A 17,217-nucleotide genomic window follows, 5' to 3' on the forward strand; every position below is an offset into this window, starting at 1 on the left:
CATCTTCGAATCATTTGATTCATAAAAAAAATGAGATAGTGACAATACAAGGTACAATGAAAAAGTAATAATAATTTTACAATCTCGAGTAGCGAAAAAAATTGCTTGTTCATCAACAAAACCTTCTTTTCTCTCAGGTACAATGTAAATAAGGGAAAAAATCGATTACTTACTTTAATTTTTTTGAATACAACTAGTTTTTTCAGTTATAGGTAGGTATGTACTTTGAGAAAGTACATATAAGGTATTTTTTTCCAATACTTCATATAATTTAGACACAACCAATAACATCTAAGTTTTTCCAAATTGTGATTTCTTATTATCATCATCATTTGGTTTCAGGGAAAAATTTAAAAAAAGGCCATCAAGAATTTATATCCTGATGGTGATAATTAAAAATAAAACTCAAATACTTAAAACTTATGATGAATAAACAAAACTTGCCATCAGTGCATGTTTTTTTTCATTTGATGATAAGTACTTTCAAAAAGAAATTCACCATATACTTTCAATACAATAAAAAATTATGATATCTATAAATATTCTTCGTACAGAAGATTGAACGAAAATGTTCTTTCTTTTGTTTTTTCAAATGGTCAAATGAATTAATAAAAAAAAAGAACTCGGATATAATCCGAGAATCACAGAATAATAGGAGATGATTAAATAATGGATTTTGTATGAACGATGCTCTATTTAAGAGGGTAATTTTTTCAATTTCTTGTTATCTGAATATTTGTTCTGTTTTTTGAGTAGTGCACTTTTATTAATTCTCATTTAAATAGGTTGAATGAAATTTTATCTGAGATCAAGTTCATTGAATTTATAAGTTTCAGGGCTGTACCTCTTCAAAATTCATTCCAAAACACCTTCATTTCTTTGATTTAACCATCAGAATTTGTTGATAACGTCTATCGAAATAAGCTTTACTATAAGAGATAAGACTTTGACTTGTAAATATATTTTAAAAGTACATTGTTGAGGTGGAAAGGAACACTTTTATCTTCAACCATTATTTCGATTCGGCCTAGATGGGAAGATTTAGCCCTTTTCAAATTTTCACAATGAGCTATTCCGCCCCTGGAAACCTGCATACAACGAAGTAGTATGCAATGAATGAGTTACCGCAATTTCGTTGGCGATAAATATTGAATATTCTTGATATCTACTTCATTTTCGATAATAATGAGGAATTCAGCAGGCATCTATATTATCTCTGATATTCATCTCCAATCATTTATTTTAGTTATTTATATTATTTCGCAAAAGAGTTACACTTTGAACTTTTTAACGTTTAACTAAGAATTAACAAGAGAGTGCATAAACGCCACTGAATCCTTTGGTTTAGTTCTTAAATCGTAGTTCTTAGTCCTTAGTTCTTAGGACTAAGCACTAAGGACTAAGAACTAACCTAGTTCTTAGTTCGTAGTTCTTAGTCCTTAGTTCTTAGGACTAAGGACTAAGGACTAAGAACTAAGAACTGAGAACTAAGAACTAAGAACTAAGAACTAAGAACTAAAAACTAAGAACTAACCTAGGTTTAGTTCTTAGTTCTTAGTCCTTATTTCTTAGGACTAAGGACTAACCTAGGTTTAGTTCTTAGTTCGTAGTTCTTAGTCCTTATTTCTTAGTCCTTATTTCTTAGGACTAAGGACTACGAACTAAGAATTAACCTAGGTCTAGTTCTTAGTTCGTAGTTCTTAGTCCTTAGTTCTTAGGACTAAGCACTAAGGACTAAGAACTAACCTAGTTCTTAGTTCGTAGTTCTTAGTCCTTAGTTCTTAGTTCTTAGGACTAAGGACTGAGAACTAAGAACTAAGAACTAACCTAGGTTTAGTTCTTAGTTCGTAGTTCTTAGTCCTTATTTCTTAGGACTAAGGACTAACCTAGGTTTAGTTCTTAGTTCGTAGTTCTTAGTCCTTATTTCTTAGGACTAAGGACTACGAACTAAGAATTAACCTAGGTCTAGTTCTTAGTTCGTAGTTCTTAGTTCTTAGGACTAAGCACTAAGGACTAAGAACTAACCTAGTTCTTAGTTCGTAGTTCTTAGTCCTTATTTCTTAGGACTAAGGACTACGAACTAAGAATTAACCTAGGTTTAGTTCTTAGTTCGTAGTTCTTAGTTCTTAGGACTAAGCACTAAGGATTAAGAACTAACCTAGTTCTTAGTTCGTAGTTCTTAGTCCTTATTTCTTAGGACTAAGGACTAACCTAGGTTTAGTTCTTAGTTCGTAGTTCTTAGTCCTTATTTCTTAGGACTAAGGACTACGAACTAAGAATTAACCTAGGTCTAGTTCTTAGTTCGTAGTTCTTAGTTCTTAGGACTAAGCACTAAGGACTAAGAACTAACCTAGTTCTTAGTTCGTAGTTCTTAGTCCTTAGTTCTTAGTCCTTAGTTCTTACGACTAAGGACTAAGAACTAAACTAAGAATTCAGTGGCGTTTATGCACTCTCTTGTTAGTTCTTAGTTAAGGCATGCGCACGTGCTCGAACTACTTTCTAAGGATCTTTTGAACATTCAGTCGAAGAACCACCTATTCTTTTCTATTTTAACAGATAATTTTGTTTTTTTAAGCAGAAATCACTCAAATTAGAGTTTGGTTCTTCGAATTACTGGTATTTTCATGGTTGGAATTTTGTGTTTGGAGAAGATTCATCTCATTAATGAAGAACTATAGTCCGAAAATCATTTCCTTTGATGAAATCATTAACGAAACTTTTTTTTTATGGACTTTCAACAGCCTGTATCTTTCCAACCGAGCCAAATGGGAAAAAATGGGTGAAGTAAAAAATGTTTCTTGTCATCCCTGCAATCTTCTGTTGAAATTAAAGTACCAGTCTAAGACACACCCCGTACAGCGGTGTATTCGCCATTCCAATAGCTCGACAAGAACCGAACAAAGAAAATCGCTCTATCCAATCTCCGGCCTCAGCGATGACCTTCTCAGCAATCCCGAAGATCCATGAAAAGCACGAATAATCGAAAACAGCGGCTGTCAGGCATGATGACAAGGTATAAAAATAACTACAGTAGTGTTGAGACGATTTTCTCTCCAGAACGGATTCAGCTCTCGCCAATTTCCCCAAATTGTATAGGCAACAAAAAAAAAAAAAGAGCTCGATCCGTTCACCTTATAAAAATATAAATCTATTTACAATAGTAGTATAATGGATAGGAATGAGACTTCACGTAGAAAAAATAGCGTTGGTTATTATTTTGAGTTACACACTAGTTACAACCATATTCCAAGAAAGATCCATTTTTTTTTTGGTGTAGAAACGGTATTGAGGAAGGTCTGCACCACATCCACGAAGGTTTGAACAGCAACACAACAATTTACAAGAACCTATACAGGATGCGTCATTTTCGACTGTCCACTGGAAAAATCTCCACGCATTACGAAAAACCGAAATATACATTTCGTTTAATTCAATTTTTTTTTAGTTATCTTGGAATATTTTGAGGTGAAACTTCTTTAGTGAGGTGAAACTTCGTTAGTACAAGCTCCACTACACACCACTGTTCACGTTTTGTTAAACGCTTATGGAACTTCAAGTAGGGTTGGGACGCTAATGGCGTTCATAATCCTACTTGAAGTTTGAATGCGCGGACAAAATTTTCAGTTTAAAAATTTTCCGTTTAGATTTGTATTCCAATTCGCCATTGAATTATTGGAAATGAAATGGATCGAGTCAATTTAAAGAAAATTTCAGCCTGAATCTTTAAAATTAATTAATTATTGAATTAATGATTAAATTGATTAATTAATTAATATTAATTAATTAATTAAGAATAATAATACTTTTGGAAATTTTCCGTTTAGTTTTGTATTCTAATTCGCCATTGAATTATTGGAAATGAAATGGATCGAGTCAATTTAAAGGAAATTTCAGCCTGAATCTTTAAAATTAATTAATTATTGAATTAATTAATTAATGATTAAATTGATTAATTAATTAATATTAATTAATTAATTAAAAATAATAATACTTTTGGAAATTTTCAGTTTAGTTTTGTATTCCAATTCGCCATTAAATTATTGGAATTAAAATGGATTGAGCCAATTTGAAGTTTTCAAAGAGAGCCCACTCTAAAGAAAAATATTTTATCCGGAAATTTCAGCCTGAATCTTTAAAATTAATTGATTAATTATTAAATTAATTCATTAATGATTAAATTAATTGATTAATTTAGAATACTAATACATTTAAAAATTTTCCGTTTAATTTTGTATTCCAGTTCGCCATTAAATTATTGGAATTAAAATGGATTAGAGTCAATTTAAAGTTTTAAAGAGGCGCCCACTCTAAAGAGGAATATTTCATCCGAAAATTTCACTCTGAATCTTCTTGTACCAGGTGAACAATCGCCAATGAGACACCCTGTATAGTAATGATCGGATAACGCCAGGCAGAGGGCCAATTAATTTACCGAGTCCCACCCTGCTGCCCCGTTCGTAGAATCGAAACAGGGTCGGAATCAGTACGCCCGCGCAGGTTCGGCTCCAGGCCCTTTTATTTTTGAAGAGTACCAAACCGCGCGGGACATTTTACTGTAAAAAATCGATTCGTTGATTTCTCCCTAAAAAGGCCGTTCTGAAAGTGCGGGTTCCGTAACCAACAACCCGGGATTGCCTCGTGTTATCAGACTTATTAGTGGTGAACAACACGTACGAAAAAAATAGTTACGATCGAAAACGGGTCTTCTTTCTCGTCTCACGCGTCGCCGTTTGGGGAGCGTGATACAGAATTGTTCGGCTGTTTACGATTGGCCGAAGGTTTATTACTTGACTGCCAATCTCAGTTTTTGTTTCCTTACGAAGTCGATGGCCTGACGATCTCCGCCCCTGGACTCCAAAATCATCAGGATAGGATGATCTGAAAAAAAATTGAAACATTTGATTGGTTTGGTCTTTAGTGGACGGAAGTTCATTTCGAAATCATGAATAATAACAATATTCCACTTCCGCCATTTTTTTTTCTACGAGATTTGTTTTCAAAAAAATTTCAGGCTCGTCGAATTTTAGACAAATTTAAAAGTGGTACCTAGTATTCTTGTATCGTGTAAAGAAAATTTACTTTCAAATTTGTCTACAATGCAACGAATGATTTGTCGATTAACAAAATAAAGTAACCCATGTATTCTTCTTAATTTCTCTCAGTATTCACAAATCAACAGTGATTTTGATAAAACAATACAACAATTTCTAAACCTTGTTTATTGTATATTTCCATGATCAAACGGTGAAACCTACTGAACACAAATGACACAAGAAATGTCAGAAAGCATTGTAACCATTTTGAATTGTATATTTTCTATTGGAAAACCTTTTACTTAAGTTCACGTAGCTTATTTTGTTTACAGTTCTAACGGGTGTTTTTTTTTCGAGGTATATAACTTTAAGTTGGCATTGCTGTTCAAGATGGCGACCAATTCAACAGCTGTCATGTGATTTATTCTCAGTTTGGTTTGGCAATTCATCATGAATAGACTGACGCCTGAACAACGCTTGCAAATAGTGCTATTTCATTTCGAAAATAATGGTTCTGTGCGGAATACGTATCGTACACTACGTCCATTTTATTTTGTTTAGCGATGAAGCGCACTTCTGATTGAATGGCTACGTCAACAAACAAAACTGCCGCATTTGGAGTGAAGCTAATCCTCCAGTGTATGTCGAAACACCGTTACATCCAAAAAAACTGACTGTTTGTTGCGCTTTATGGGCTGGTGGAATCATTGGTCCGTACTTCTTCAAAAACAATGATGGCCAGAACGTTACAGTCAATGGTGATCGGTATAGAGCCATGATTACTAACTTTTTCATTCCTGAATTGCACAACCATGATGTCCAGGAGTTGTGGTTCCAACAAGACGGCGCAACATGTCACACAGCTCGTGCCACAATCGATTTATTGAAAAACACGTTTGGTGACCGCCTTAATTCACGTTTTGGACCTGTAAATTGGCCCCCAAGATCTTGTGATTTAACACCGCTAGACTACTTTCTGTGGGGCTATGTAAAGTAATTGTTCTATGCGGATAAGCCACAAACCTTTGACTATTTGGAAGACAACATTCGCCGTGTTATTGCCGATATACGGCCACAAATGTTGGAAAAAGTCATCGAAAATTGGACGTTTAGATTGCACTACATCCGAGCCAGCCGTGGCGGTCATATGCCAGAAATCATATTTAAAATGTAATGCCACAAGATTATCTTGCGGATAAATGAAATTCATGTCAATCGAATAATCCATCGTTGTTTCATTGCAATTTAAAGTTCTATAGCTCTAAAAAAAAACACCCTTTACATTTTGTCAGTTTGTTTGAACAAAGAATAAAAATTTTTTGGTCCTTCGAGCCGGATCGGATTCTTTATTGCCTTTAGGAAGCTGGAGATTATCTTCGTATTTTTGGAGTACGATATTGAGTAGAATTCTCAATATTATTCAGTATTATTTTTCCATACAAATTAGAGGATAATACAGATATCCATCTGTAATTGTTAAGCTATATACAGGATATTACCAAAAAAGTGCAGAAATTTTTAAGATGTAATTCTTTGTCGAAAATTAAATATGGTCTTACATGAAAGCCTACCTTGAAAAGTTGCATACTTCCAGAAATGAGAAATCAATTTTGTTTTGATTTTTTTATGAGTAACTTTTGAAATGCATAGAGTAGAAGGGATCTCTAATGATGATTACTCCAGAATTTATATTGTTGTTTTGAATGAATCTGTAGTAGATAAATGATTTTTTTTTTGATTCCCTACTTACGGTGATCAAACGTACCGTGGTTACAAGTGGTACTCACATCTAAGGTGCTGCTGCATCAATATCAGCTCGACCGGCTTCAGCCCGTGAAAATTATCGACGCCAGTTCCCGTGCCCGCCACCCCTGGTATACTGCCCAGTGCCAAAAAGGCCTCGCCGGCGAAGTCGTTGGCGGTTAGCACGTCGTGGTCCATAACGGTGAAGGCTATCATGGCCCCCGGCGACCTGCACTGGTCCAGGGACACGCTGAACTCGAAACACTCGTCGAAGATCGGATTCAGCGTCTTCTTGTGCACGTTGGTCTGCTGCTCGTTGCAGTGCGGGAATATCTTGTGCGGTAGCAGTTCGATGATGACGAAGGGGTCGCTGAAGCCGTTTGGGTCCAGTGGGATGATATCCCGAGCATGAAGCACCTGGAGAGAATTTGGGAATGTGAGTGTTGAGGATCAAAAAAAAAATTGAGACGATAAAGTTCGAAAGGAGAGACCTGGAGGCTTTTCGACACTGTTGATATCATTCGACTATATCTCTGAACATACAAGACATATGTATAGATAATGAGATGCACCAATGGGAGATGATGATTGATCAGGAATCTTCGAATTGTCACCAAGAAACTAAAGCTTGCTCCATCTCTCGAGCTCCATCTCAGAGCTGTTCTCACCATTAGACTTCGTAGTCTTAAGTTCGCCCTCCAATTCCAGAGTTCTAATGAACTCCAGATTCTGGAATTGCTTCCAGGAGGTTTCTTCCTGACTTCTACAAGTCTTTTGTCCAAAGTATTTTTTGCGTTGCCTATTATTATTATTATTATTTGAACTGGGGTTGTTTTAGTTTGGTAAGCCTTCCGGGAACTGCGACCATGCAGGTCTTTTGTTCACTACCCTACCCATTCATAGAAACCCAGGGAGGTCGCCAACGACGTTAATAAAATTGACAACCTTCTTAGGAGCCTTGGCCGTTACCTCTCGAGTATCCAGGACCGGCTTACCCATGGGAATGGTTCTTAGGCCAGCCAGCTCCGGACACTTGCATATCAAGTGTTCGGCTGTTTCTGCTTCCGATCCACAGAGCCTGCAAATCTCGTCTGCTGACTTTCCCATACGGTACAAATGATGTTTGTACCGACAGTGCCCCGTCAGCAGTCCCACCACCACCCGAAGCTCGTCACGCGACAGCTTCAGGAGATTTTTGGTGTAGGTAGGTGAAATCTTCACGAATTTCTTTGCGTGAACAAGTCTAGGAGTGTTAGTCCAGTCGATTGTCCTACTGTTCAACTCCCATAGCTGGACCGCAGCTTTATATTGGTCTTTTCCTATCCCACAGAAAGGCTCAGGTCCAGCAGGTGTTAACCTTGATGCACTTTTTGTAAGTTCATCAGCTCTTTCATTTCCTTCAACCCCACAGTGCTCTGGTACCCATAGTAGAGTCACCTTATTTCCTCTGGTCAGTTGCTTTATGGTGTTACGGCATTACCAAGTCAGCAAAGACCCCTGACAACACGATTCCATGCGTTGCCTAACATTTCCTTCCAAGTGATCCAGAGTTTCTTCCTCCTCCCCGCAGAATCTGCACTCTTGGTTTTCTGCTAGTTCCTGAGGCGGCAATGCCATGTAAGGAATCCAGTGTGAGGGGGAGTCGCATATTCTTTTTAAGATCCAGATATTTCTTAGATATTGCAGAATCAAAGTATTGAAGAAACTTTCTGGAAAAATCCAACCCAGAAAGATTCCGCCAGAGTGTTTTTCCTTCTCCTGAAACTCTTCCTTCTAGGTACATTTACCCATACTAACAAAAGGTTCTATGCCAAAGAAAAGAATTTGTGCTCCTTTTCCTCTCGAATGTTTTAAAGAGCTGAATAGCCCCAACTGGATAACTGACACTCTCGAGTGCTCCACAGCCACTCACAGCCCAAAATTTGCAGCTTGGTATGCTGCCTAGTCCCCAGAAAAGAAGACACATAGAGCCAACTCACCTCGACGCACAGCGAATCGTGATTGAAGTAGGCCCTGACGGCCAGCACGCCGTAAGCGCCGCTGGTGATGGTATTCTGCTCCTCCAGTCGCTGGCTGTAGAACGTCTCTATCAACTTATCCGTGTCGGTTCGGTGGTACTGCAGCATCGTCTCAATGCGGTAGAAGGTCTCCGAGTGGATACGGTCGAAGGAGAGACCTTGGCCGTCGCTGTAGAAGAACTCCGTCATCAGCTCTAGGGCGCCGTAGAGCCTGTCGTGGAAGGTGGAGGGCAGCTCGTCGCTTGTCGCGCCGGTGTCCATCTGGTGGCTCAGCTCCGCTAATGTGTATTCCCAAACCTGGAGGAAGAAAGAATACATTTCTCTAACGGGTCTAAAAAATTCGGAAAAAGTATGAGAAATTCGTAGAAAATACTCTTTGTCGGAATACTGAGTTTTTTGTACAAGTTTCTCTGAAATGGGGCAAGCTCTCTCTTTGAATGATTATCCCCTCGTTTGCTATTTTCAAACCTTTCAGAATCCTTGGATATAACCTTAGAATCCTTGGATAGCCTTAGAATTTGGTACCCCATAGATAAAACTAGATCCAAACTCATTCTTGAAGACTGAAAATTCCCTTCCTACTAGTAAAATCAAATAGCATTTAAGCTTAGCTCACGACTCACCTCCAGCAAGACCTTCTGGAAGTTCTGCGGCAGCAGGTACAGGTTGAGGAGCTGCAGGTGGGAGTGCAGATAGTCGAACAGCGGTTCGACCGCCTGGTTCGTGGGCAGCGTATCCGGAGACCAGGCCACGTGGAACATCGTCTTCCGAAGGGTCTCTTGCATCTGTGGTCCCACTCTCTGGACGATGTCCGTCATCCTCATCTGGAATTGACTGCAAGTGCCATCGAGTTGGCTCCTCAGGCTGTAGAATAGGCTTTCGCTCGCGTAGGATTCGAGAGTGACGAAATCGAGGTAGTTTTCTGGGGATGGTAGTTATCGAATGTTGAAGACCAGTAATTTCAAGGTTAAGATTCAGCACTCACCTAATAACGATACGAATTTATATACATATTCTAGGTTGTTCAGTGCCGTGCACATGTCTTCGCACACGCTGAAAGGTCCCAGTCTGTCGAAGTAGCCGGTTTCCATTAGGGCCTGATAGATGATGTCCGCGTAGAGCAGGGCTGCGGAACAGATGCAGTCCATGAGTTGCGACATCAGCGCTAGGGAGTGGTTCGCCTTAGGCCACTGGAGCAACCTCCAGAAATCCCTTAGGTGACAGAACATCGCCACCACGTCCACCGCCGAAGAGCTGTGCTTTACGATCTTGTCGCCTTCGCAGGGTTTCTGTAGCTCTACCGACACTCTCACCTGTTGAGGAGAATTGATAACAAGTTCTTAGATGATCGAAAATGATCTAGACGAAGCGATTTGGTATTGTTCAGATGGTATCAATGGAATTTACTGAAAGTTATTCGTAATGAACGTGTTTCTGAGATAATTATCACCAAAAATGAATGCGTCAGAGCTTAGTCCCGCTAGAATTATCAGATCTTTTCAGTGTCTTGAGACTTGGAACTGTTGAAAGAAAAGGACACAAACTGAAGAAAAAGATCAGAACGTAAATGAAGAAGAAAAAGAATATCCTCACCCTTTGAAGAGCCTTAGCTTTGCACACGTCCAACCAACAGCTGACAGATGGTTCGAACCATTCGTGACACTTGGGCAGCAATAGTCTGTGGTCCCCTCCAGAAGGAAGGTTCTGGCCGAATGTAGCCAGATCCTTGACCTCGAGATAAACGGAGAATATCAGACGACTGTAGGCCGAGTCAGGATGTTCGTTCTGGTTGAGGAATGCTATGACTTCGTCCGACATCAGCTTGTCTATCTGCTTGAATACCACGCTGAAATAGGGTATTCCGTTGGTCCTGCAAGGAAAATATTGTGTTAATCTAAAAACCCATCATTATACATCAGAATCAATGGCTAGCCAAATGCACAGCAACTGATTTTTGTCGTAAATTTACTTCCCCCATGGAGTTTCTAAGTCTATATTTACCCTTCGAAAAGTGGATGATAATGAGACAATCCGTGCTTCAGTTGAACGTAGACTTCTGTGCAGAAATCCACGAAGGAGTTATCGAATTCTTCGGTTGGCATCATCAGCGATCTTAGAGCGTTGAACCATTCTGGTGTTCCTTTTCTTAAGGTCGCCACGATCTCTCCTCGGATCTCCTTGTTGAACGGACAGCATTTCCAGAAGGATTTCTGTGAAAGTAAATTTAGTTAACAAGGAATGATCCATTGTTCAGATAAAGGCTCCACCCAAAAGCTGCTTTAATTCCAGATCTGTTTTGAATGTTTCTGAAGATTTGTTCTGTCTCTTCATCTCAGATTAGATGAGAGAGGTTTTTTTTGAATTTTTGTTGTCATTTATAGAGCAATTTATGATAGCTCGTGAAAACTGTAGAGCAGCTTTAAAAACATACAAAATACATCAAAAGTACGTAAATAATGTATCAAACATACCATGTTCGACAAGTAGGCCAGACACCGAAGGATGTACTCCAACCGGGCCAAAGATGGTGGATGCAGGGCAGGAAAAAGTTGTCTGTGATGACGTAGCTGCTGCAGCCATCTTTCTGTTCGTAGAGATACACGAGAATGTAGTAACGTCTTTTGATTTACATTCACCAATTTTTTTTTTACCTTGCATAGCGGTGAATTTTTCCGCCAACCACATCTCCTCCTCCCTCGTTAAAGACGAGTTAGGCCAGGCGTTTTCTATGTCCGTTAGGAGTTGGTAGATCCAACGGGGATTCAGGGAATACTTCAGGTAGATGCCGGAAGCGGCCACAAAACGTACGGAGGCCATTTGTAGGTCTGTGAGGTCCCCTAGAACCACACGATTCATAATGGTAATTAAACTCAAAGAAATCATTTAAAGGAGATTGGTTTTCAATAGATGTAAAACATATTTTAGTACGCCCAAGAAAGAACAAGTGAAAGAACCACTTGGCAGAATGGTTTTAGCTCATAGATTGCTACTCAACGCTGAATTTTCGTGATAGTGTTATTTCTCGACGAGCTGATTACAATTGGCCATCCAGATCTTGGGATTTAACCCCTTTAGCCTTTTTTCTTTGGAATCATATGAAAGATGAAGTCTATACTGACCTAAGGATGGAATTTGTGAAGCTATCGAAGACATACAGCAGTAATTGTGCGGAAAATGTCAGAGAAAATTTCAAGGGAAGAATATGGACTGTTATCGCTTTCCATCATTAATGGCAAACTTTCCTCTTCACAATGAAATAAACATCTATTGATTCCTCTTAAAATATATTCGTTTTTTTAATAAAGATAACTCTTATTGGAAAACCTTTTAGGATATCGGAGAAATCTAACATCGAGTTACAATCTATGACCTAGAAACCTCTGACGATGCAGAAGTAAGTAAAACTTCAATTGAAAAATCGGCTAGACCTCTGTTGGAAAGCGTATAACTTTCCCATTCTTAAAATTGGCTTCAAATAACAATAAGTTCTTGAAGGAAAAATGTTTCTATCCAAAAATATATGACACTTTTCTCGCATGAAGTAAATTGAGACATATCGATTACCTTGAACCGCGTGTTGATGTAAGATGGTCAAAGCTGGTCCTGAAAGGTCCCCGTTCCAAGTCCAAGTTTCCCTACTCCAGTTCCTAAGTTCGTAATCCACGAAAGTTTTGTACAAACCCTCGTGCTGCATCAGTTCGCTCCAGTTGTCCTCGTTTGAAACGCCGTGGTTCTCTCGCGTCGATAGCCACATCTAGAAAATTTCTGTTATTCCGGCAGGTGCGAAAATAACTCTTTTCTACCGCGATTCTTACGGAAATAAGGCAGAATGAAAAGTTGTTGAACTGTTATGAACCGTATTATGCGGTTTTCGCTAGAGATGGAGTTCGAGAAAGATCTACATTTTTTGCTAGGCTTCCAACTTAGAAAACTTGTATGAATGAAGGATCACTTGAGCTTAACAGTGTTCTTGTGAACTATATTGAAAATATTAATGTTCGACTGTGTTTTTATCTGATGATATCCTAACCATTTGAGAAGAACTTCATTGAAGGCTGATAGATCTTGTATTTTGTATGCCTAAATCATCTCAAGCTCAAGATCAGGTTGTTAAAATGTTACGTATTCCCGTTGCTCCTCTATGGAATGGAAGCTTGGACAATAAAACAGGATATTAGTAATCGCCTGGAGGCCTTCGAAATGTGGACATACAGGAGAATACTCAAAATAAGGTGAATAGACATCAAATACAGAAGTGCTCAAAAGAATGGGAAAAGAGAGAGAAATACTGAACGGGGTGAAGATTGGAAAGTTGCAGTATCTGGGTCATGTGCTGAGAGGGGAGAAATATACCTTATTGCAGATAGTGATACAGGGAAAGATACAGGGAAGAAGGAACATCGGAAAAAGGCGAATCTCCTGGTTAAACAACTTGAGACAATGGTACAAGTGCAGTTCTGTTGAGTTGTTTAGGGCTGCAGTGTCAAAGATGAAGGTAGCCATTTTGATAGCCAACCTTCTGAGAGGAGATGGCACCTGAAGAAGGAGAAGAAGAAGAAGATGCCTAAATTTCCTCATAGAAAAATTTCAGATAAATGTGATCATAAAATATCGAGACCATCTTGCTACGTTTCAAGTAACTGATAATTGTTCGAGACAAAGAAAGAAGTTTCATAAAATATTCTGAAAAGTATCTCTATAATGTTTTCATTTCAATATCGTAGCAAAAACAGGAACAGAAATAATAATCAATGTATTCTCGGTCACTCGGGAACTGAAAGAATTGAAGAAGCTAACACACTTGCCAGAAAGTAGCACAAACTTCTTATATTGGCCCAGAACCTTTCTGTGGTAAGTAAATGAGCCTAAGAACGAGTTCCAGGATGAGGAGAAACCCCGAAAGAGATACACTCTGCTGAAATGGGTTGAATTATTCCTAAAAGTTTCTATGAAACTTTGATGCTGAGAGATCTGAGAAGTATCTGGATATTAGCAAGAATATAATTCACTGATTGCCTTAAAGGGCATTACCGCCTCAGGAAGAACGAGAATGAGTCTAGCAGAAAATGACGGGTGAAGATTCTGAGGAGAGGAGGAAGAAACTCGGAATGCCTCGCCATCGCTAGCCAATGCAAAAAATGGTTTGACCAAGTGACTTTTATAAGTGAGGAAGTATCAACCTTGAAGCCATCCAGATACTCTGAATCTGGAGGGCAAGCTCTGATGGAGGGCACAATAGTCCATAAGGTCGTTGTGCAATAAAACCCCCCTCGAATCTACAATCTTCAAATGACCAATATTAAATCGTCCAAATTTAAATTTCAGGTTCTTTATATTTCACTCAGCGAAAATTACATAATTCGGTCATCAGTTTCAACAGCTCTATCGAAAAAGAAAAGGCTAAAAAAGCTTGTTTAGTCTATCTTACTTTAAGTCTAATCCTTCCTTGTACTGAACTCCTTTGTGAGCGTGCCTCCAATTTGAACCACCCTTCCAAGCCGGTCGATGGTATTTCCTGAAGAGGAATCGTAACACATCCCAGGAAATCATCCTGAAAATTCAACATGAAAGAGCTTCATCAATTACCAGGATTCGCATTTCCAGAGTGATAATAAGGCAAAATACTTCAATATATTCAATATTCCTCTGAGTCAACAAATCGACTCCATCAATAAATTCCAGAAAGAAAAAACAAATGGGAACATATTTCTCTCTGATACCTTGTTAGCCTTCTAACGATAAAATCAACTTTTTTGTCAATATCCCAACTGCTATATTTATTTCCAGAAATGGCAGATTCTTTCCAAGAAAATATATATGTGACTAGATATCCAATTACATACAAATACGGTTTTCTAACATATCAAAGCGAACTAAATCAAGCGTGAAACTGACATGTGATCAAAGAGGAACACATTCGTAATATATTGCCTGTCATATTGAAGAGGTACACGTGGAGATATTCATTTTTTTATTTATGATTTTTATCTAGAGAACTTCGAGCAAAATACGACTTCAAAGGTCATCCTTGTAACTGCAGAAAAATTCTTCCTATTGTTATAAATGGTTTTCATAACATTATGATTGCAATTGGTTTTCATGACAGATACAGATTGTGCCATAACATTTCGAAGTAATACTGCCGTGAAATTGCTCCGTTTTATTTCGTTAATCAGTTGTTGAAATGGGCCATTTTTTTAACGTGAAAACTGCGTAGTAACATTTGGTTGGAGAAAAAGTAATTTCGAATTTTCCGCTTTGTTTCAACCTTCTACAAAAAATGTTGCAATCATCCAATTCATGTCAAATATGCGCCGTTCTATTTCATAGTTTGTTGCACAGGAGAATCCAATATTCACAGGCCTCTATTAGGGCCAAATTTGCACCCTCAAGTGAGTTGGCCATAGACTGGAATAGGTAGTAGTCACTTGGTGCCAGGTCAGGTCTATAGGGTGTATGTATAAGAACTTTCTATCCAAGGTCCGGGAGGGTCAACAAAGATATATGCAACCTGGCATTAGCCTGATGAAACGATTCCTCTCCTATTCACCAATGATGGCCACTTTTGTTCGATCGGCAGCTTCAAAGGGTCGAGTTGTTCACTGTAGAGAGCAGAATTGAGGGTTTAACCATAGGGGAGCAGCTTATAGTAGAGTATTCCATGTCGATCCCACCAAATACAGAGCAACACTTTCCTCGTCATCAATCCTAGCTTGGTCACGGTCTGGGCTGCTTCGTTGGTTTTTGACCACGATCTCTGTTCCTGACATTGTCTTAAGTGACCTATCTCCAGTCACACTTCAGAAATAGGTCGAGTTTGTGTAGATTCAGCAGCCATTCGCAGATGGAAAATTCGGTCCATGAAGTTCCTTTGCGTCAGAACTTGTGGCACCCAAACATCGAGCTTTTTTGGAATACAACCTTCTGCAAATAGTCCAAAATGTTTTCATGATCGATATTCAGCTCCTGGACGATCATACGACTGCCAACATGACGGTCTATCTGGATATTTTTTTCATGATTTTATCGACTTTTTCGATGCAACGCCAGCCATAGTCTGGTGTATGTATACACAGAACATTTTTATGGTGGCTTTCTAAGCGTTTTTCCTTTTCAGGTAGTGAAAATGTAAAGTATGTAGATTTGTTCTTTTGAGACCTTAATATTCAACACAGGATAGTCCAGAACTGAATCAATCAAGCGCAATACTGCCAAGGAAGCTTTAATGATACATACCTTCTCAATGCCGTATCGTCTGACCCGATGTTACCAATGACGAACGATATATACTCAGTTGAAAAAAAGAGCGCGAAATACAAAATTACTTTTTTCCAACCTTATAATAGCATTAATGGAGTTAGTATCAAAATAGTCGCCAAATAAGCACATTATCCATATTCGATAACAAGTTAATTCCAGTCTATTCATCATGAATTCCCAAGAAATCTCTGGTTCCTTGAACCGAAATAAGTGTTTTGGGTTGCTCAACAACATAAGTCCTTCCATTTCAATAGACGACCATCTCCGAGCCTTTCCCGGGGCATTTTGGGAGGGCGTGTACTACAAGTTAGTCTAAAACTGGCGGCTGTTTTCCCAAAACGATTCCCGTCACATCCCCCCTACCCCTCCCTCTCGGCAACCCCGAAAATCTCATTGTCCCAATAAACTCGAATTTATCGCATGCGAAACAGCAGAAGACGAGGGCCGTGTTCAGAATTATGATGAATTGTGGATCTTGTTCCAAAGGATTCCGGAAGATTTGGGACCTAGAAAACGCCCCTCTAACATCCAACCGAAGCTGCCCTTTCGCGATAAAACGATCTAGGATGAGGAGGCGCAAGAATTTATCTCGTTGCTTTACATCTTCGCCTTTTGACGACGTTTTTATGGTGAGTGTACACATCCTCGAAATTGTCAAATTTAATACGGTTTTATTTCGTTGACGAGAGCGTTTTGAGATAAAATGAGAGATATTTTAAGGCAACAAAACGAATTGGGGAATCTGTTTATGTATTGCTCTTCTAGCCCTTCTACTAGCTCATACCTTAAGAGCTTATAAAATTCTTCTTATGTCATACCAGTTAGTTATTTTGATTTTATTGCTTAGATACAAATGTCCTCACTGAGTACATTATATTGTAGTGATTCTGTCTACCCGAGAGGTGGCGTTATGAGTATCGGAATACATTCTAGTGTGGCTCCGGCGGATATGAGGATCGCAGAGTCACCTCTCCATGAGAGTGTAAGTGGGTGTCTTGGGCAAAGATCGGTGGATAGCCCAACTGAACAGTCCACCAGCGATCTCGAAAAACTCGAGAAAATACCTTTGGGTATAACCCAAATACTTCTTGGCAGTTGGGCAGAATGTGAACAAAGAAATAATTTTTATATCTATTCAAGAAGTTTCGTTAACGGAATTATAA

The 17,217-nt window shown here is 38.8% G+C and overlaps 1 protein-coding gene across 1 annotated transcript in view; it reads right to left on the reverse strand.

Moving 5' to 3' along the window:
• Positions 1 to 4,182: 4,182 nt before the first annotated feature.
• Positions 4,183 to 17,217, reverse strand: part of LOC123672816 (BAI1-associated protein 3) — a 73,199-nt gene continuing 60,164 nt past the window's right edge. The window contains exons 9-19 of the mRNA XM_045607117.1: positions 14,223 to 14,345; positions 12,359 to 12,548; positions 11,446 to 11,631; positions 11,266 to 11,378; positions 10,796 to 11,004; positions 10,388 to 10,664; positions 9,780 to 10,107; positions 9,418 to 9,716; positions 8,756 to 9,091; positions 6,821 to 7,193; positions 4,183 to 4,878 (exon numbers count right to left, since the gene is read on the reverse strand). Of these exons, the coding sequence (XP_045463073.1) occupies positions 4,784 to 4,878; positions 6,821 to 7,193; positions 8,756 to 9,091; positions 9,418 to 9,716; positions 9,780 to 10,107; positions 10,388 to 10,664; positions 10,796 to 11,004; positions 11,266 to 11,378; positions 11,446 to 11,631; positions 12,359 to 12,548; positions 14,223 to 14,345 (2,529 nt within the window). The 3' untranslated portion in view covers positions 4,183 to 4,783. The remainder of the gene's footprint in view (positions 4,879 to 6,820; positions 7,194 to 8,755; positions 9,092 to 9,417; positions 9,717 to 9,779; positions 10,108 to 10,387; positions 10,665 to 10,795; positions 11,005 to 11,265; positions 11,379 to 11,445; positions 11,632 to 12,358; positions 12,549 to 14,222; positions 14,346 to 17,217) is intronic.

Source organism: Harmonia axyridis, chromosome 2, assembly GCF_914767665.1.
Source record: "Harmonia axyridis chromosome 2, icHarAxyr1.1, whole genome shotgun sequence".
Classification (NCBI taxonomy): domain Eukaryota; kingdom Metazoa; phylum Arthropoda; class Insecta; order Coleoptera; family Coccinellidae; genus Harmonia; species Harmonia axyridis.